At 42.1% G+C, this 17,668-nt stretch overlaps 1 protein-coding gene across 10 annotated transcripts in view; it reads right to left on the bottom strand.

Moving 5' to 3' along the window:
• The window catches only part of dab2ipb (DAB2 interacting protein b), a 153,906-nt gene that overhangs the window by 22,118 nt on the left and 114,120 nt on the right, over nt 1–17,668 (bottom strand). For all 10 annotated transcript variants that reach the window (XM_028971473.1, XM_028971470.1, XM_028971471.1 and 7 more), the window contains 4 exons: nt 15,664–15,817; nt 15,413–15,511; nt 13,130–13,684; nt 1,777–1,921 (listed from right to left, as the gene is read on the bottom strand). In XM_028971473.1, coding sequence (XP_028827306.1) covers nt 1,777–1,921; nt 13,130–13,684; nt 15,413–15,511; nt 15,664–15,817 — 953 coding nt within the window. The remainder of the gene's footprint in view (nt 1–1,776; nt 1,922–13,129; nt 13,685–15,412; nt 15,512–15,663; nt 15,818–17,668) is intronic.

The following is a 17,668-nucleotide window of genomic DNA, read 5'->3' on the forward strand; positions in this document are numbered from 1 at the left end:
TCACCCCAGAACAAAAACAGTTCTGATGTGACTTTGTCTATTAAAGTAATTCTTAATAATATATTGATATAAATTATTCATCTTTGAATGAATAATCATGCCATCATAACTGAGAAATTTTAGTCCAAAGTAATGTAGAATGAAGATATTTTGTCCATATTGTATTACCAACTTGTTATATCTACAATCCAAACCAATTTTTTTAAATAACAAAAATTCTAATTATTAATATCAGTGTATCACTCTAGCATGGTTCTTGCATAGTACTGACAGGTCACATATTTATACATGGATGGCAAACATTTCATTTTAGATCATCGGAGGCATAGTCCTAAAGCCCCTTGGAAATTGCAGAGATGTCTTTGACATTTTAATATGCATTTTATATGAATTGCAATGGCAAACCACTTAAAAAAACCTGTGTAGCATTATGAACTGTGTTTGAATACTAGATAAACCTACAGAAGCTGTCTACATGACTGCTGGCTATAGCAATGATGATCATAAATGTGGCAATGCATTTTTGCAATTGATAACTCAAATAATTTATTCAACACACAAACCAAATGACAAACTACTCTCACATCTGGCCATGATACACACACTCACACACAAAGTGTCACTCGTGGAGAGCCAGTCAATCTACAGGAGTGACACACTAAATAATGCACAGTTGCTTCAAATGACATTAATCTAAGAAAAACAGCAATGAATTATTCACACCTCCAGAATATATTCTTAACATCATCATGCAGAGAAAGATCAGCTCCTTCTCTCTCTCTTTCTCTCTCTGTCACTCTCACTCACACACACACAAATGTTACACAGCAAAACTGCTAGATAATATGAGAATTTGAAGAAAATGAAATTCATAGAGGCTATTTCCATCCGCAGATAAAAGTGCTGTTATGTGCATTTTTAAATCGGTCTCGGCACTTTAAATGCAGCAACATAAACCAAGCCCTATCAACACTGTTCAAAACCCAGACAGGCAGTCGGTTGCAAGACACCGAGTGGGTACTGCACGATGGAATAAGATCATTAAAGATCACAAAAATGTAGTGTATCATTGGCCAAATTTCCCAATTACACCATAACCATCATCTGAATACATTATTACATACAGGCCTACAACACATGCTGTGAATACTGGAACCAAATACAAATGCAAATATTTTTGAGGCACTATGTAAGCCGTAATGTGCTGGGAGTGTTGACAAGTGTCAGACTTGGAAATGTTTACTTGGATTAAAGGGCTGGTAATCGGCATGTTTGGTTAGGTGCTGGACGTGATCTCGAGATCGCCTGTGTGATGTCTGCTGTCTGTGAACAAGGTATTTTAGTGTCATGACAACGACCTCCACTGCGCATTTGCTTCCTGTTTATGTTCCATGGGCACATGGACACGTTATCTTGTACTGGTCACATTTTAACAAGCTCTGGTTACAAAATGTGCAAATGATTGTAACTAGTGGAGATAAAAAATAAAAAGGAGAAAGTCACTTGTCATGGATGGGCCCAAAGCAGCTTTAGGGCATCATCCTCAGTGATTCTTTGACAGTAATCATTATCATTTATCATTAAAGTCCCTGAAATTATTATTTTCTGCTAGTCTTGCCCGTGTGCAGAGTTTTACTGCTGTGTTAACATGTCAATATGCACCAGATATATACTAACCCTGGCCTATGCCCGTTTTTAATAAATCAAACGGCACCAGAAGACCAGTCCATCGATTCTGGATTCAACATCTATCCACACGCTCAACAAGTGCCTTACCCAGTGCATCTTGCAGGTACTTCTGTCCCACCAGCTTGAGGTACTCTTCTATGGCTTTGGTGCCCAGTGTGTTCTCCCTGAAGATGAGGTGTTCGTTCTCCCCACAGCGGTCCACCTCAGACATCATGAGATCGGTCAGGAAGTCCTGAGGCAAAGGGGGACAGAAAAACAGTGAGACCTCCAGACCACCTGACTGCTATTGTTCCAATAATGATGTCAAATACTTCTGTACAATAGAAACGCAACATGATAATTGACTGTTTTGCACTAAACACGCTGTGAGACCACACAGACATTAACGCACAAACAAATGAACACACATTGAATTCAAATAACATGGCTACAGTCAACAAAAGACTTTCCCAGTAGTGCAGGGAGCATACACTGTGCACATACAAATGCAAACACACATCCAGACATTTTGCATATAAGGACTATTAAATATCTGTTAATGGAACCAGACAGGGCAGAAACAGAGGGACAAAGTGACAGGAGTTTAGTGTTCAGCATGTTACCTTTTATATAAAATGGATATATTAATGAACCTAAACCAGCAAATTATGTCAATTACTCCCAATAACAGATAGTACCTTCAGACCGTACAAATAATTCCCCTCTGGTTCCCTAAATACATAAAATTTGTGATCCCTGTGCACCATTCAATATAAACACCCTGACATTATGGAATTACACAAGCAAATGCAGCCTAAAAAGCTCCTCAGAAAATGTTACACTCAGTCTGAGAGACATTAACAAGCTCCTGGAACTGCTCATTTTGTATGTCATGACATATACTGTACCATTGCACTAGGCTTGCACATCATATTATTTTTAACCTACTCCGGTGTGTCTTTGGTACCTCCACAGACCCTGCACAGGTTCTCTTCCAGCATCCCCTTGACTGCCTTTTCCACTCCCGGAAGCCAAAGGAACTAAGAGTTAATTCTGATATACTGTATTCTGCACAATTTTATCCATTTTCCGAGTTGATATGGATACAGAAATATTTGGCCGACAACAGACAGGTAAACTATATTCAATATGAAAGTATCTGAAACATTAATTGCCCATGGATGCCAATGGAATCAATTCAATTATACAGAATGTGACACTGTGTTCAATATATTGATATCGCTATCAATTAATCATAATTTTAAAAAAATTGCGACTGCTGTACTGTGATATTTATTGTATAGTGTAGCATCTGGCAACACCGAACACTACTGACATTACACATATAAGAGGAACTATTTAGACAGTTTGCCACACCACATATGGGTGTGGCCCTGACCCTCTTCATAATGGCTTTTTAACAGCATTTATTACAGACACAATGAAATGTAGTCATATTCAGGCATTTCAGTAGAGAGTGAAGCTACTTCATGGTTTGGGAGGAGGAGGATTACCCTGGAGAGTACACTCACCTCTGACCTTTGACTACAAGCAAGTAAACAGCCTGAAGCTGCAAACATAAGCTACTGTATATTCTTAAAAAAGCAAAGTATAAGCATAGACGTGGACGTCAAGTCGACTTGGCATCATTTAGCTTTTATCCATGCTCCTTTTGCCTCATTTTTAAAAGATTTTGGACGGCCTTTCAACACGCCTCATGAAGTTCATGGGGGCTGCCAATTTATGCACATTTCTGGAATCTCTCCGCACTTGACCTCCTAGGAACTCCTAGGGCTGTCTACAAAGGCTGGCTTGTTTCAGGGTACTTACAAAGAACATTGAATAGGAATAAAATAATGTCAGAACATTTTTCAGATGTGTAGGCTGAGATGCAGCTTTGCACTGCAGCTTTTAACTCCAGGGGCATTGGTCTCCTTGGGTGCAGGAGAAATTCTGAAGTGAGTCTATCTCACGATACAATGTTTTCTCCTTACTCATTTGATCATGAACTGTATAGTTTTTCCTCAGATACAGTCAGAACAAGAAGAGCACAGTTTGAGCTGGGATGAGTCCAATGGACTGGATGTCTGAATAACTATCACATGATTAGTTAATACATTTGACCATATCCCTATCTACACTAGTGCTACACAACCAGTTAACTCTAAGTACATTACTTAAAATAATTTATGAAATCTGCTGCTGTTGCTCAATGTTACTCAATTTAACAATTCACTGAATGTTAGCGTATTAAGTCATGCTTATATATGTATTTGAACATCATATTATGATGTTAAAATCTGTCTATTGTGCCTTCTATTTAAGCAGTCTGGAATGCAGAAACACGTTCCAATTTGGGTGAGTGACCAAATATAACTGTGAAGTGATGAGCCACACTTTGTTCTGTTCCTACTTTTTGATGAGAGGATCAGAAATGCAATTACACCATCTATCATTATCGCCCTCCTTCAGAGCCTTCCTATGTGTCAGAATCCAGACCTGATCTGGGTACACATGCCAGTCTGCACGAAAGAGAACAACAAAAATACCCAGAGTCACTCCACTAATAGCTAACTGTAGCTTTATTTCTCCTTCTGCCCCTCTCCACCTCTGTCCTTATCTAGGCTGGGAGCAAGCATGGCGTCACTGCGGCGGCCAGGGTTAGCTACAATACCGCTGGTTAAAATAACTCCAGCAGTCAGGCCATTATCGGCCAGGAAGGACAGGCATTCAGCCTTTAGCCCATAGTGGTGCGAAAGTGATCCTAATGGACTCATCATTTTCAGCATCATCTGTAACAGAGTTTTGTATTCTCACCAATTTAAGAAGCACCATTCCTCAGCAACACCCTCAATCATCCACTGCACTCTTCATTCCGCCATTTAGCAGTGTAAGCGCTTGCTGCTGACAGTGGAACCTGAACTTTTTGTTCACCATCAGCCTTCTTTGCCATCGCTTCCATAAACTCAGCAACTCTACAGTAATGTGAGGCCTGTTTCTGTGAAGCTGGCACTTTGGTTTCCTTATATGGGCTGCTTATGCATACGCAAACGAGACTGAGACGAGAGTGATGGCGAAAGGTTCAGTTAGGTTAATGAAAGTGGCAAATAAAAAAAATTGTGTTTTTACAATCAGTATACATGCAAGGAAAAGAAGCAACCCTACAAAGCCTATTTAAACTAATGAGCAATGTAAAGCTTCCAATATATTATAGGTCTATATATACCTGTAGAAGATTAGCACACACTTGCATGTGGTCTTAAAGCTAGTTGGAAGTATTTTCAAACCCAACTGGGGTAAACACTGCTCATGTCCAGGCGTGGGGAGGATTGTTGCCATAAATGGAGTCTAACTACAAGCAGTCTCGCTTAGAAAGCTGCCTGTAGAACAGATCTGGGCATGTTAAGTCATGGAGACACACATACCAAGAGGTTTTCCTGCTCTATTGAATTAGAGGTGGAACGAGTGACGTGGCAAAACATGTGACGACTATAAATGATCTAATGAAACCCAGTAGGGAGAGTCAGACAGCATCCTGATCTGTGGAACTACAGGACAAAATCTTGGCCACCCCATGCAACTGGTAGCCAGGCACTCACTGGCTCACAAGATGTACAAATAAAGCATAACTCCTAAAACACTGAAGACCTTAATAAAGTATAATTTACTATTCACATTAAACCTTCTTAATAAATGTCAACCCATTTAATTTTGCATAAACTGTTACACATGCATGCACGCACACACACACAAACATCATCCCACCGTCCATGTAAAAAAAATAATAAGCAGAGGTAGAAAATAAGTGTCAGGCAGCAGACTGGCCTGAATAATACAATGGCATGGCGAGAAAAAATGGAAAAAGGTGACCAAAAACAAACACCAGCACACTGAGCAGATAATGAAGCGGGTTTGGGGGGATTAAAGGAAAGATAAAATCCTCTCGAAGAAATGGCCTCCCCTGAGGCTCTGGAGCCTGGCAGAAAAAAAAAAAAAAAAAAAACTCATAAAGGACTGGCCATCTGACTGAGAGAAAAAGGGAGCGAAAGAGAGAGAGAGAGATGCAAGAAGGCGAGACATATGGGAGGGTATTTTTGTGCTTTTATTTTCAAATCCTTAATACTGGTCATGCTGTCTCAAAGGATTGAACCAAATTACACTCGTCTACAGTGAATGAAAAATTAGGTTTATTGCAGTCATTAATATTCCATAAATAAGCCTGTCCGGGTGTTTGTGTGTGCATGGGAAACCTATTAGTCCAGAGGACTGCAAAAAAAAAAAAAGAATTACTTCATTCTTTGCTGTGACAAATGTAAAATAAAGCACTACTGTCCCAAAGGCAGGGAAAGGGAGAGAGTGTGTGTATATACTGTATCTCTCTCTCTCGCTCTTTGCTGAGCTGCACACAAAGGCAGTCAGCAGGGAAAAGAAATGAAAAATAAGAGATTACAGCAGCGAGGACCCTAATCAATAAACCCGACTTGCCTGCCTCATACCCCGAATCTACTGAGTGATGCCCAACTCACTCAGTTTTAAACCCAGTGTTCTATCTCTGTCTCGCGCTCCCACAATCTCTCAATCAACACTTTATCACACTAATTTATTGATGAACCTTGGGATGAATATTGATACACAATATAATACAATTTATTGATTGGAGGAATGTTTGTGTTACATAAACAACCAAACGTCAGTAATGCAAATGCTGTAAACACCTTGTAAAACACTAGTTTTCATGCAAAAAGAACCTAATTCCAATTTCCAGTTTGTTATTTTTTTTGCAAGACCATACATGGTCTGCAAGTATCAGTAAGAAATATATTATTTCATTTCAATATAATATTCATTTCATTCAATATCCTCGAAGGGTGGCATCCAGATGCAGGCATATCACAGACACACTGCAAGGGCTTTGTTCCCATGCCTTGGCAGCCATATGTCTCCATTTAAAAATGATGTAAAACTGCCAAATCAGCCTGGAAAATCCCTCACTGTTTGTCTCCGTTTTAATGTTCAAATTTTGCATCCATCAAATAAAGCGATACATGTATTGGATATCAATTGATGTTTGTTTGCTCTAATTTATGTTGTTATTTTTAGAATTTACATTTTTATTTGTGATATTTGTTGAACATTTTTGTATTATTGGAAAGTCCTGTTAATTTTGGACAAAAACCATAGTGCACAAAAATGTGTTATTTTAATATTGTGTATTTAATAAGTATATACATATGTTTGTGTAATTGTTATATTGTCTTTGAAGTACAGAACACAGTATTTAAGTGAATATTTATGCCTCATGTTTCCGTAAACGTGTAAGAGAATAATAAGAGAGTTTATCCATTAAATACTGGTGTCGGATCGGTACTCGGGATCAGCCGATATCTAAACTGCAGGCATTGGTATTGGTATCTGAACTGAGAAAGCCGAATTGGTCCGTCCCTAGTCCAGATCTTTTATCCTTTTAGTCATCAAGACCATTCTGAACAGAGCTGCCGGAAAATGTCCCATCAAAGTCTCACTCTGCACACACACACATAAATAATGCTGTATGTTCTGCAGGCCGGCTGAGAATAAAAGTGCAGCATCACTTGCAGCAACCATTCACCTCGTGGCGAGCAGCACATTACATTTTTGTGTCGCATTCATATCCTGCTTGAACAATATCACAAATGCGATGTGGATGGTGAGTCTCCCGGCACATTTACTGTGACAGGATGACGAGTGAACGCTGACAAAAGTGGGTCATAAGGATGCATCCTCGAGAATGAGGGAAATGTCGCAGTTGCCTCTGAATCTAAGGGAAGTGTTGACTGGCAGGCTGCTGTGACAACATGCCACCAACAATACTGATGTTCACTGATGGGTATAAACAGACACATGCATAAAAAAACGCACACACACTTTCATTAATAACATCCCTGCAGCAACACCGGGTTAAGATTCAGAGGTGTGGCTCATAGATAAATTTGTTACCCCTCTGCACCCCTACCACACTATACCACAGACACACAACGTGACCTATCAGGGAGAATGGTCTAAAGCTCAACAGTGACAAACCCGCTGTTGAGGGCCGAGGTCTAATGAAGTCCACCGCGTGGTTTAATGTGGTCTTGGCATCGGGTGTAATTAAATTAGACCTCCGCAGGGCCACGCTGTCTCTTGTGAACCAAGTGAGTGAGTGCTAACCGCTGGCATTAGATTACGGTGGGAGGGACGAGGACAGAGAGGCAATGTGACAACACACCCCCTGCTACCAATATAACACCCCCTCCCCCCATTCCCCCTACAGAGCGTAACAGGATTTGACCAGACAAAGCGCTGTGCCCCCGTGGGTTGACGGGCTGATCGATATCATGTCGCGAGACGCCACCAACCAGCAGGCCAGCGTCTCACTACAATAATACAGAAATAAACTCTGCATGAAAACCATGATCAGGTGGGATGAAGAACAGCCCCACAATTCCCTGTTTAAGGTACATATGCTTATTCGCGTTTGGAATAAGTAAACCCAAAAGAATACGCATACGAGCGGTAGATTTGATCGAATTAGTGATCAGGGTTTACTTTTACCTACTGCTGAGATGGTACTAGGTGAACTGGGTTGTGACGTTTACAGGCAAGAAACTCCCTTCTTGCTTGTCTGTCATGTATGCCTGTAAGACCCTAAAATATCTACAAAATAAAGTCTGGTCCAGAGTCTCGTGATCCTTTTGTCATGATCCGGTCCGGAGGGGGTTACTCAGTGTCATGTTAGTCCTGTGTAATGTTCCCTACTCGTTTTCACCTGTGTCTAATGGATAAACTGCCATGTTCTTTGTTGTGTTACGCGTTCACCTGTTGCCAGATGTCTCCTCGGTCCTGAACAAATTAAACCCTGGTTTCGTGACGTCGTGCGAGTGCGTCCTTCTTCCTTGTCATGTCTTCTCATCGTCTCCGTTCACCCGCCTCGTCATGCCACCATGGTTGTGACACCTTTTCCTTCCATAGACTTGTAATGTGTAAATGAGTGTGTAAGAGGGGCAACACTGTGCTCAGCGTTATGTCCTTGTAATGCCTCGGAATCTCCAATGTTATTGATTCAGGCTGAAATGAGACATGAAAAGAGATCATGATTCTTATAGGATTAATGGGGTTGCCCTTGGCTCAGGTTACACGCAGCGGGAATGTGTTTCTGGGTATGTGTAAGTGCAGAGTAGCATCCATGCTGCATCATTCTGCCTCCAGGGATAACACAAACATTTCTAGATTTGGGGGAATAGGCCGATGAATGTGTGTATATGCTTGTGTGTGTGTCTGTTGCCATGGTATTTCGGAGGCAGCGCTGAAGTGGATGTCATCTCTACAGCAACGCCTGACGTGTGTAAGAACTGTCAGGTCGAGACTTTCCACTGGAACAGCAATGACTTCCTCTCAGAGACGACTTCCCTCACAGGGCGGTGCAGCGTGAGAAGGGAAAGATGAAGTGGTGGCAGGGGGTGAAAGATGGAGGTGGGAAGGGGAGAGAGAGGGAGAGAGACTGTGCAATTTAATTATACCGGCAAGGTAATAAAGTAAAGGAGAACAGCGCTGTAGAATATTAATGTGCTCCTGCACCTGAGGTGAGTAGCAACCAAAGCTCTCTACAATTAACATGTCCCTCTCCTGAAGAGTGATTATAGCAGACTTCTCTCCCACACTCTCTCTCTCACACACACACACAACACACAATGTTGAGACCTGCAATGTCGTCTCATTATTGATGCCATTCACTTATTTGCATAATGGTGCAAGATGACAGGAATATTCTAAAATTTCAAAGGTTCATCACAAACCCATTTTCACCAATTCCATGCCAGCACAATGAAGGCTTATATTTTAATTATTTGGGGAACATAGGAATAACCTTTTATATAAAATAAAATAAATGTCAGAGCTTAGGTTTTCATGTTATGCCAAAGGTTTGAGTCATTTTTCATACATTTTTTTGTGTAAACATTATTTTTTTCCAGGACTAAGACTGATCCCACAGATTGCAGGATTCACACAAGTCAGCACTCACATTTACACTTTCAGTTGTTTTCAGTGTATGAAAGGCATATTTAAAGAGAATTAAATATTAAAGAGAATAAAATATTAAAAGCACTTGACTAGATGTGTGTGTGTGTATGTGTAAGACTAATAATCTAATTTCATATAGATTGTCAACAAAAACAGCTGAATACAGGCAGATATTTTTGCTGAATTCCAGTACCTTTTAAACAAGAAAAGAAAAGTATCTGCTAAAATAATGAGAACATTTCCACATCTTGCACATTCAGATGTAATAAAAGATCTTTTAATCAATTTTCTAACTTGTTACATTTTTATGGAAAGCCCAAAACGGACAACAACGAGAAGTAAATTCTGAAGAAGACCCAATTTGTGTACTGGACCAACCATGATAAAACCAGCCACAGCAATTTAAGGAACTGGAATTTTCTCCACAAGCTAAAACAACAACACTTCAGTCCCAGAGGAGGATCATATCGAGATTCTCTGAAATGTCACATTCCTGGAAGATGTTCCGTGGCGATGCAGCAGGAAACTTGTTTCTCTCTGTGCTGCTGAACGTGGCCCTCGGGCAGACCGTCCAAAAGCAGGAAAGGCAAAGAAACAAGAAATGTACACCCCGCCAGAACCTTGCTGCCCTCCTTTTCATTTCAGTTATGGAGCTTGTGGCTTCCTTGGCACCACGAGCCCCAGCTTTTCTGTTCTTATCTTTAAAAAAACTCTCTAGTTTACTCTGATATTTCAGTCTCCTCTCCTGCGGTAGTTCCAGAGATTGGCGGCAGGAACAATGTGCGCTGTTTTAGCAGTCAGTCCCCTCATTAGCAGCTGACAAGAGGTGAGCAGCGGTGGCCAGTCCCACGCTGATGTTTAGAGAAGCATACACTCTAATTGACCCAATCAATACCGCCCAGCCCCGCGCACGAAGTGAAGTAATTGTCACTTGTGATACACAGCACATGGTGCACACAGTGAAATTTGTCCTCTGCATTCAACCCATCACCCTGAGTGAGCAGTGGGCAGCAGGCGCCAGGGGAGCAGTGTGTGGGGACGGTGCTTTGCTCAGTGGCAACACAGTGGCACCACAGAGGCGGATCGGGATTCGAACCAGCAACCTACTGATTACATGGCCGCTTCCTTAACCGCTAGGCCACTTCTGCCCCTAGTGGGAACGGGATGTTCTAATGCAAAAAAGTTGCCTTTTTACAAGCCTCCTTGTGAAAAGTGACGTTAAGTCAGGGACGTTCTGCTGCTTGCCATTAAAAATTTGATTTGGCCGTCTCCCGTGGGGCTGCTTCAGGGCCACTGTAATTCACCAGGACTAATTAACAGTGGAAGGGCTGACGGTGTTTCTCTGGGGACGCGCTGAAGGTGGGGTGTGGGGTCTAAATGACAGGGTTGTCCTTTCCCCCTCTCTGCCCATAATAAAGGAGGCGTTGACGTGGGTCACATCACAGAATGCAAAGCGCTAATGGCCTGCTAATAATGTCGGCCTTCTCTGACAGTAAGTGCGGCGTCCGACAATGAGTCACATGGCTGTTGCTGCACTTAAGGTCGAGTTTGATAAGCCAGCGGAGGGTATGGGCTGGACAGCTGATAAGGAAGCTAAAGGCAAACTTTAGGATTGTTAACTATGAGGCCACACACACATGCATACAGAGCTGTGATTCAGCAGATCCGCTCTCAGAAAAACTTGTTTCATGGTTAACTGAACAGATTAGGCCCAGTTGGAAAATGACGGGATCTAGGTCTGTTTGAGAAGATGTCAGGGAATTAAAGGGGAAAAAAACTGCTTGAAAAGAAATTATGTCATGGTCTGTTCCCACTTGGCATATAATGGTGATAATCCTGTGCATTTTCTCCATCTGCAGAGTACAGAATGGACTTAACATCTACAGACACCTGAATAGCTCAGTATGCTACCAAAATACCAAATGATGGAAACAAAAACTAAGTACTGTTCATGAGCAAAGGTGATCAAAACAATCAAAGACCGTCTTCAAAGCTACAGTAAACAGGACTTACGAAATATACCGTATGTAATAGCAATACCAATTTCAAATACAAAAATGAGTATCTGTATTCAGTCTAAGTGACATTTTATGAGGCAAATGCATTCATACATCGCACTGATTCGTCATATCAAGCAGAAGCGCTGATGTCCATCTCGACGGCAGGCTGACACTGAACCAGTTCTGCTGGCTCATGGGGCAGTGCATCGCCGTAACTGATTTGCACGTAGAAAGGTCCCTCAACAATCTTAAAAAGTAAGTAATCATACATTTATCTGATTAAAAAATAAACACCATATTCACAAGCCACATTCCAGCCTGGTCGTTCTTCAAAACAGAGGACAGACAAGGTCTGTCTAAACACGTTCATGAGGAATCCCTTCTACGTACACCAGGTCCTCTACCCCACCATGTTTGGTCATGCTCTTTCATGTTTACATGTTTCCCAAGACGAATCTAACAACCACAGAACGCGACAGACATTACAGGGAGAGCAGCACCCTGGCAACAAATTGTCAACGTTTTCTCCCGGCAGCCAATAAAAGGGCCCGACGCGGCTCTGTCCTGCTCCGCCCACAGACGAAAACAGGAAGAATGTGTTAACCTCACCCATGCAGGGTGCGGTGTGAGGCTGCCGCTGAGGCCGCTGATAATCATCCCAAAACCCTCCCCGGTGTGAGAAGCTAAAAGCACTGGCTGGTCCCAGTGCAGCGCGCCGGGTATCCCTCATCTCCTCTTCTCTTCACCGAGCCTCGCTTTTTGATTGCGCGCTTTTTGGGGATTACTGCCTGTCTGAAATTAAAGAGCCTTTCTTGGAGTCCGGGAGAAAATAACCCATGGCCTTGAGGCACCACGGAGAACACAGAGGAATCAAAGGTCAGGAGGAAGAGTACAGACAGACGGGGAAAAAAAAACATGCCTACACCTCAAACATCTTAACCTTCGACACCACCGCAGAAAACAACAGCCCAGCAACAGAACAAAACCTGAACTACAACTCTCAACGCCATACAGAAGCATATACAATTGTTTTTAATAAAAAAACTATCACAATATAAATTGTCACCAATTTCAGTGTTGTTCAGTATAGTTTCAGATCATGAGATGCATGTAATTTCCTTCTTAATTAATCATTTATTTATTGTTTTAGAAATAATATTAAATACATAGTACTTGCTTAGTAAATACCAGATAATCCACTGCAGGGATTGAGTTAAAAGGATTTTAATGAACAGCGTGAGCTGGATTATCCTTCTTATACCATAGTCACTTGCCACATGTTTTCCTTTTTAAATATTCTCTCAGTTAATAAAATATATATATTTAATGCTACGATGTGTCCCTAATATAGGGCTGGCACACTGTACCTTCAACTTGCCATGTCTTGAGTTCTAAGGGAAAGCCGGGAAGTGTACTCTTACCTTGGCCTTACCGGTGCTCTGTAAAATGTGCACCAGGGCACAGGCCATCTCCTCTTTGTTTTTCACACTGATGGCTGGCTCCAACACCGAACACAGCAGCATGTAGTTGTTAGTGATGTATTCTGCAAACTCTTTGTAGAGCTCCATGGGAAGGATGCTCATGCTCTGGTAGCGCGCTTTGATGCGGATCATGGGCGCTGGAGACTTTCCCTTGTTGGGGTTGGGCATGCTGACCGGGTACCACTTCTCCACAAACTGCCGGCCGGTCACAGCGTTGATGGGGATGTTGACCAGGCCAACGTAGTTATTCTTGTCTTTCTTCTTCTTCTTGTCGCTGTCCTTGTAGAGGTGCGCCGTTATGCTTTTGACAGAGGGCAGGTTGTTGAACTCAAAGTGCTCGCCCCAGAAGACGTTGTCGGTTTTGAGCTTGCATGTGGTGCGCGCGTACAAAGCATCGTCCAGACAGAGCTCGCAGAAGTACTTCTTCTTCGCTGGTAGATCCTTGGCTTCGATGATCCACAGCTTCAGCATGTTCTCCACACGCCGACTGTTGTCCTGGAATCACAGCGATAGATGAGGTCACTGCACTATAAAGCCATTTACCCGTTATGAAAATAATAGAAAGAATTAATAGTTCGTGACGTTTTCAGGGGGCTCTCAGCATCACCGAACAGCAACAAGAACAGTGCTGAGTCTGCAGTATTAACACTGAATAGTACATAGATCTGAGCTCATTTCACTTTCATCATTGTTCAAGACCTCAGACACTGGGCCCAAAGACCCTAACCCACTTCAATATTTGCACATACAGGTGGATAAATGAACATTAAACGACCTCTTTTTCAGCTTCTTGTGTAATTGTACTGCTTTATTCAGTCAAATTTGACCAGAATTAAGTACTCCTTTATGCTGCATTCACTCCAGTTCAGTGCCATGCACCAAACCCATGTAACTGCACCTTATTCAGACTCGAACCACCGTGAAAGAGAATTAGATCATTGTTAATAGAGTTTCTCAGTCATTTACAGAGCTGGCCAATGTCAGGAGCTCTGAATCTTGGTTTATGACAGGAAACACGCTGAATATTCATCAGCGGCTCAGGTGACAGTGAGTGGCCATTACCAACTTCACATCAGCACGCTGAAAGTGACATAAGGAAATTAGGATCATCTTCCCTCGTTTCCTGGGCTGGAGTTGGCCTCAGACTAATAGCTGACAGGCCAGGAGCCTGTTTTACGTCACCCACACTGAGCCACCAACTGAGATACCAAAGCAAAGCAGCAGCCTCTGATAAGGAACAACACTACTAAACAGTTAATAAATGTTAGATTTTAAATAAATTGTGAACTACTGCCGGTGGTATGCTATCTGGAAAAAAGACCCACTTTTTCTGCATTATAATGTTCTAATGAAGCAGATGGACGCAGTAAATGTTTCATTTATGTACTTAAAACCCCAACTATGGCTCAGTACTTGCATTTCAACGCTGGTTTCTGTTTGTGATCATGTGGCATGTCGTCTGTTCATTTATTGGTATTTTAAAATGTATTTAAAAATGTTAATGTCTGTTGTACTAGGAGGAATGCCTCAATTTACAGAATCTGGGATGGTCAGGATGAAAGAATGCATGTCTGATTCATTGTATGTTGATTATTCTAGAAATAGTCAAAGGATGAAGTGGAACAGCAAAGCCATTGGCATGAAAAATTGATGGAAAAAAAAAAACAAGAATTTTACTTGCAATTTGTTTGTAGCCCCTGTTCAGTTTATTGCCTATAAAGACCTCTGGACTGAGATCAGTTCTATCAGTGTGAATGCTGCAGAATATATGAGGTGTTAAAACTTCTTGAAACTCCTGTAGCAGCTGACCCCACGAAAGAATCAAGTAATTAAAAATGATGAACACTAATTCATCTTTAAAAAAAGCTTGAAAGATGGGGCTGAACTTTTCTCAGCCTAATTAGTGGTTAATTTGTTAAATAATGAAAGATGGGGGCGGGGAGAGCTGTTGTATTAGCATTTTTGGCCTGATTCGAGCAGCCATATGCTTTCAGGTTCTCGCTCCCTTTCTGGGCTGTGTTTTAATTAAATAAGAGTGCTGAACAATTTTTCTTCCCTTACACTCGTTCCCACCCTCACCTACTTTATTTCTCCCCTCCTGGGCATTTACCAATCCTTTCTCCTTGAAACGCTCTCTCTCTATCCCTCTCTCTCTCTCTCTCTCTCTCTCTCTCACATTAGTTCCTTGTTTATGATCACTGCGCAGGGTGAAAGTTGACTCACCTTGTTTGGGTGAACGGCCCGTCTCAGGTTCTCCATCCATTTGTCCCTCTCTGCTGCCGAGCGACAAGAGAAACACTTGCTGCCAGTGGACGTGGTCACCTGGGGGTGAGAAACACATGCACACACACACAGGGGATTTTACACCAGCAGGAGTGTGTGTGTGTGTGTATGAGTGTGCTTTTTTAAAAATATATTTGTGTGTTGGGATTGTCTGTAAGTGTGTGTGTGTGTGTGTGTGTCTGAACACATACCTCAAAGCAGAAGTCCTGGCCCAGGATGCTGCTGTGTACAGGTTTAATCAGCACCTCCTCCTCCATGCTGAGGTCCAACGCTTCAACTGCACTGCTGGGACTGAGCAAAGACTCGTGGGAACGAGACTCCTTCAACCTCGGCATCAGATGAGATCTGGGAGAGAGAGGAGGTTGGGGGGGAGTGAAGAGTGGGAGGAAGTAGGAAGTGGAAGAGAGAGAGAGGGAGAAACAAACATAAGTTGCTGTGTCTGTCTTCAGTCAGAATACAAATCCTCCCCTCTCACTTACAATAAAAATACACACAGCAGACCATCATTCACACACACACACACACACACACACACACACACACACTGGCACAAAACTCCAAAAAAAACTGAGGGTGCACATTACCCGCCATCTCCACAGAGAAATAAAACTTCAAACACACTTGGACAGACAGATACCGTGTGAATTCAGCCAAGCCAACACACACACACACACACACACACACACACCACATGCAGCACTTTCACACATTTCTGTTGTATAGAAGGCTGATAAAGTACGTGTTCAGTGGATCTGTTTGATACTGTCCTAGATTCACTCTTATAGGAGCTGCTAGAAATGCACAAGTTCACAACACACACACATACACACAGACACACACATACCAGACAGGGTAATAATGCCCAAAATAACATCATAATTGTTTGACTACATCATAAACTGTCGCAAGTACAACTGCACAAACAGAAGGAAACAACAGAATTAAAAAAAAGAACAGAATAGTAGCGATTGTACATCATAATATAATGTCTGAATACAGATGCATACGGATATACAATATTTTCATATTAGATGGAGTGCTGGCCCTGAAAACCAGGTTCAAGCAACAACCCCAAAACATGCAAAGCTGTTCAAACCATGTTTCAGTGACCTGGCAGGAAAATTATCTCTGTCTCCACAAGGTAGGTTCAATATCCATAAGGCGATTTCCAGGTATAAGAACATCAACTCCGAGCTACACACACTCATATTCCATTATGATTAACCTTGCACAAGGCCGCTTCAGACATCAAATTGTGCATTAGACATGAGCAGACACACACACACATTTAGAAATGGAACCTGTCTCTATGCATTGTAACAGGTCTGAAGACATTGATACCAAGTCAATAAGCATAATAATGAGATGCATTAATCTTCTAATGGCTCGTTCTATGAAAATTTGACTTTTAATCCAGCAGTGTTAAACCCCACACCGGCAGCACCAGGCAAAAAATCAACAACAGCTTATGTCAGAATCCAGCAGCCTCTGTTTAAAAATGGCCAGCTTTAGTCCTCCAATCCGGAGAGCCGGGGCAGAAGTGGACAATGGAGTGAGTGGAGAAACATGCTGTCTTCGAATGTTCATGATCAAAGACGTTTCCTCTCGCTTACCCTGCTCCCATATTCCTCCCTCTTTCTCAATCTCCCTCTCCTCAGCTCCCTCTGGGGAGACAACACAGTCTAACCCACTGGTGCTTCACATAGCAAACCGCACGTGCATCTGTTAGTATCTGTCCCCTTCATTCTAATTGGTTCCCGGGAATCCAGGCAGAAGACTGAGGGCAGAGATTGTGGGTTTGCAAAGCCTGCTGGGATTTTGGGTAGAAAAATACAGGCGAAACCGGGTCATAAAAAAATGATCACAAGCGCCTGTCCATTTCTCATCATTCACTGCCAGAAGGAAATTAAATCCGCTCCTCCCCCCGAGAAGAAACAGCACCTCAGGTGTGAATACTGTTCTCCATCACTGTCAAGCAGGGCCACTGCAAGTAAGTACCTTAAACGTTACATCGATTAAAAAAAATGAATAAATACAGCTTTAATATTGTGCCCTATCACACCAAAACACCTAATTTAAAATCTCATAAAAACAGCCAGTCCCCTTGTGTCTGTGGCCACAGCCCGAGAAAGGAAGTGGGATTTTTCCAGTAAAGCCCAATTCAATGGAGGTTCAGGAGGACAATTGAATGATTCC

The sequence above is a fragment of the Denticeps clupeoides genome, chromosome 3 (assembly GCF_900700375.1).
Source record: "Denticeps clupeoides chromosome 3, fDenClu1.1, whole genome shotgun sequence".
Lineage (NCBI taxonomy): Eukaryota > Metazoa > Chordata > Actinopteri > Clupeiformes > Denticipitidae > Denticeps > Denticeps clupeoides.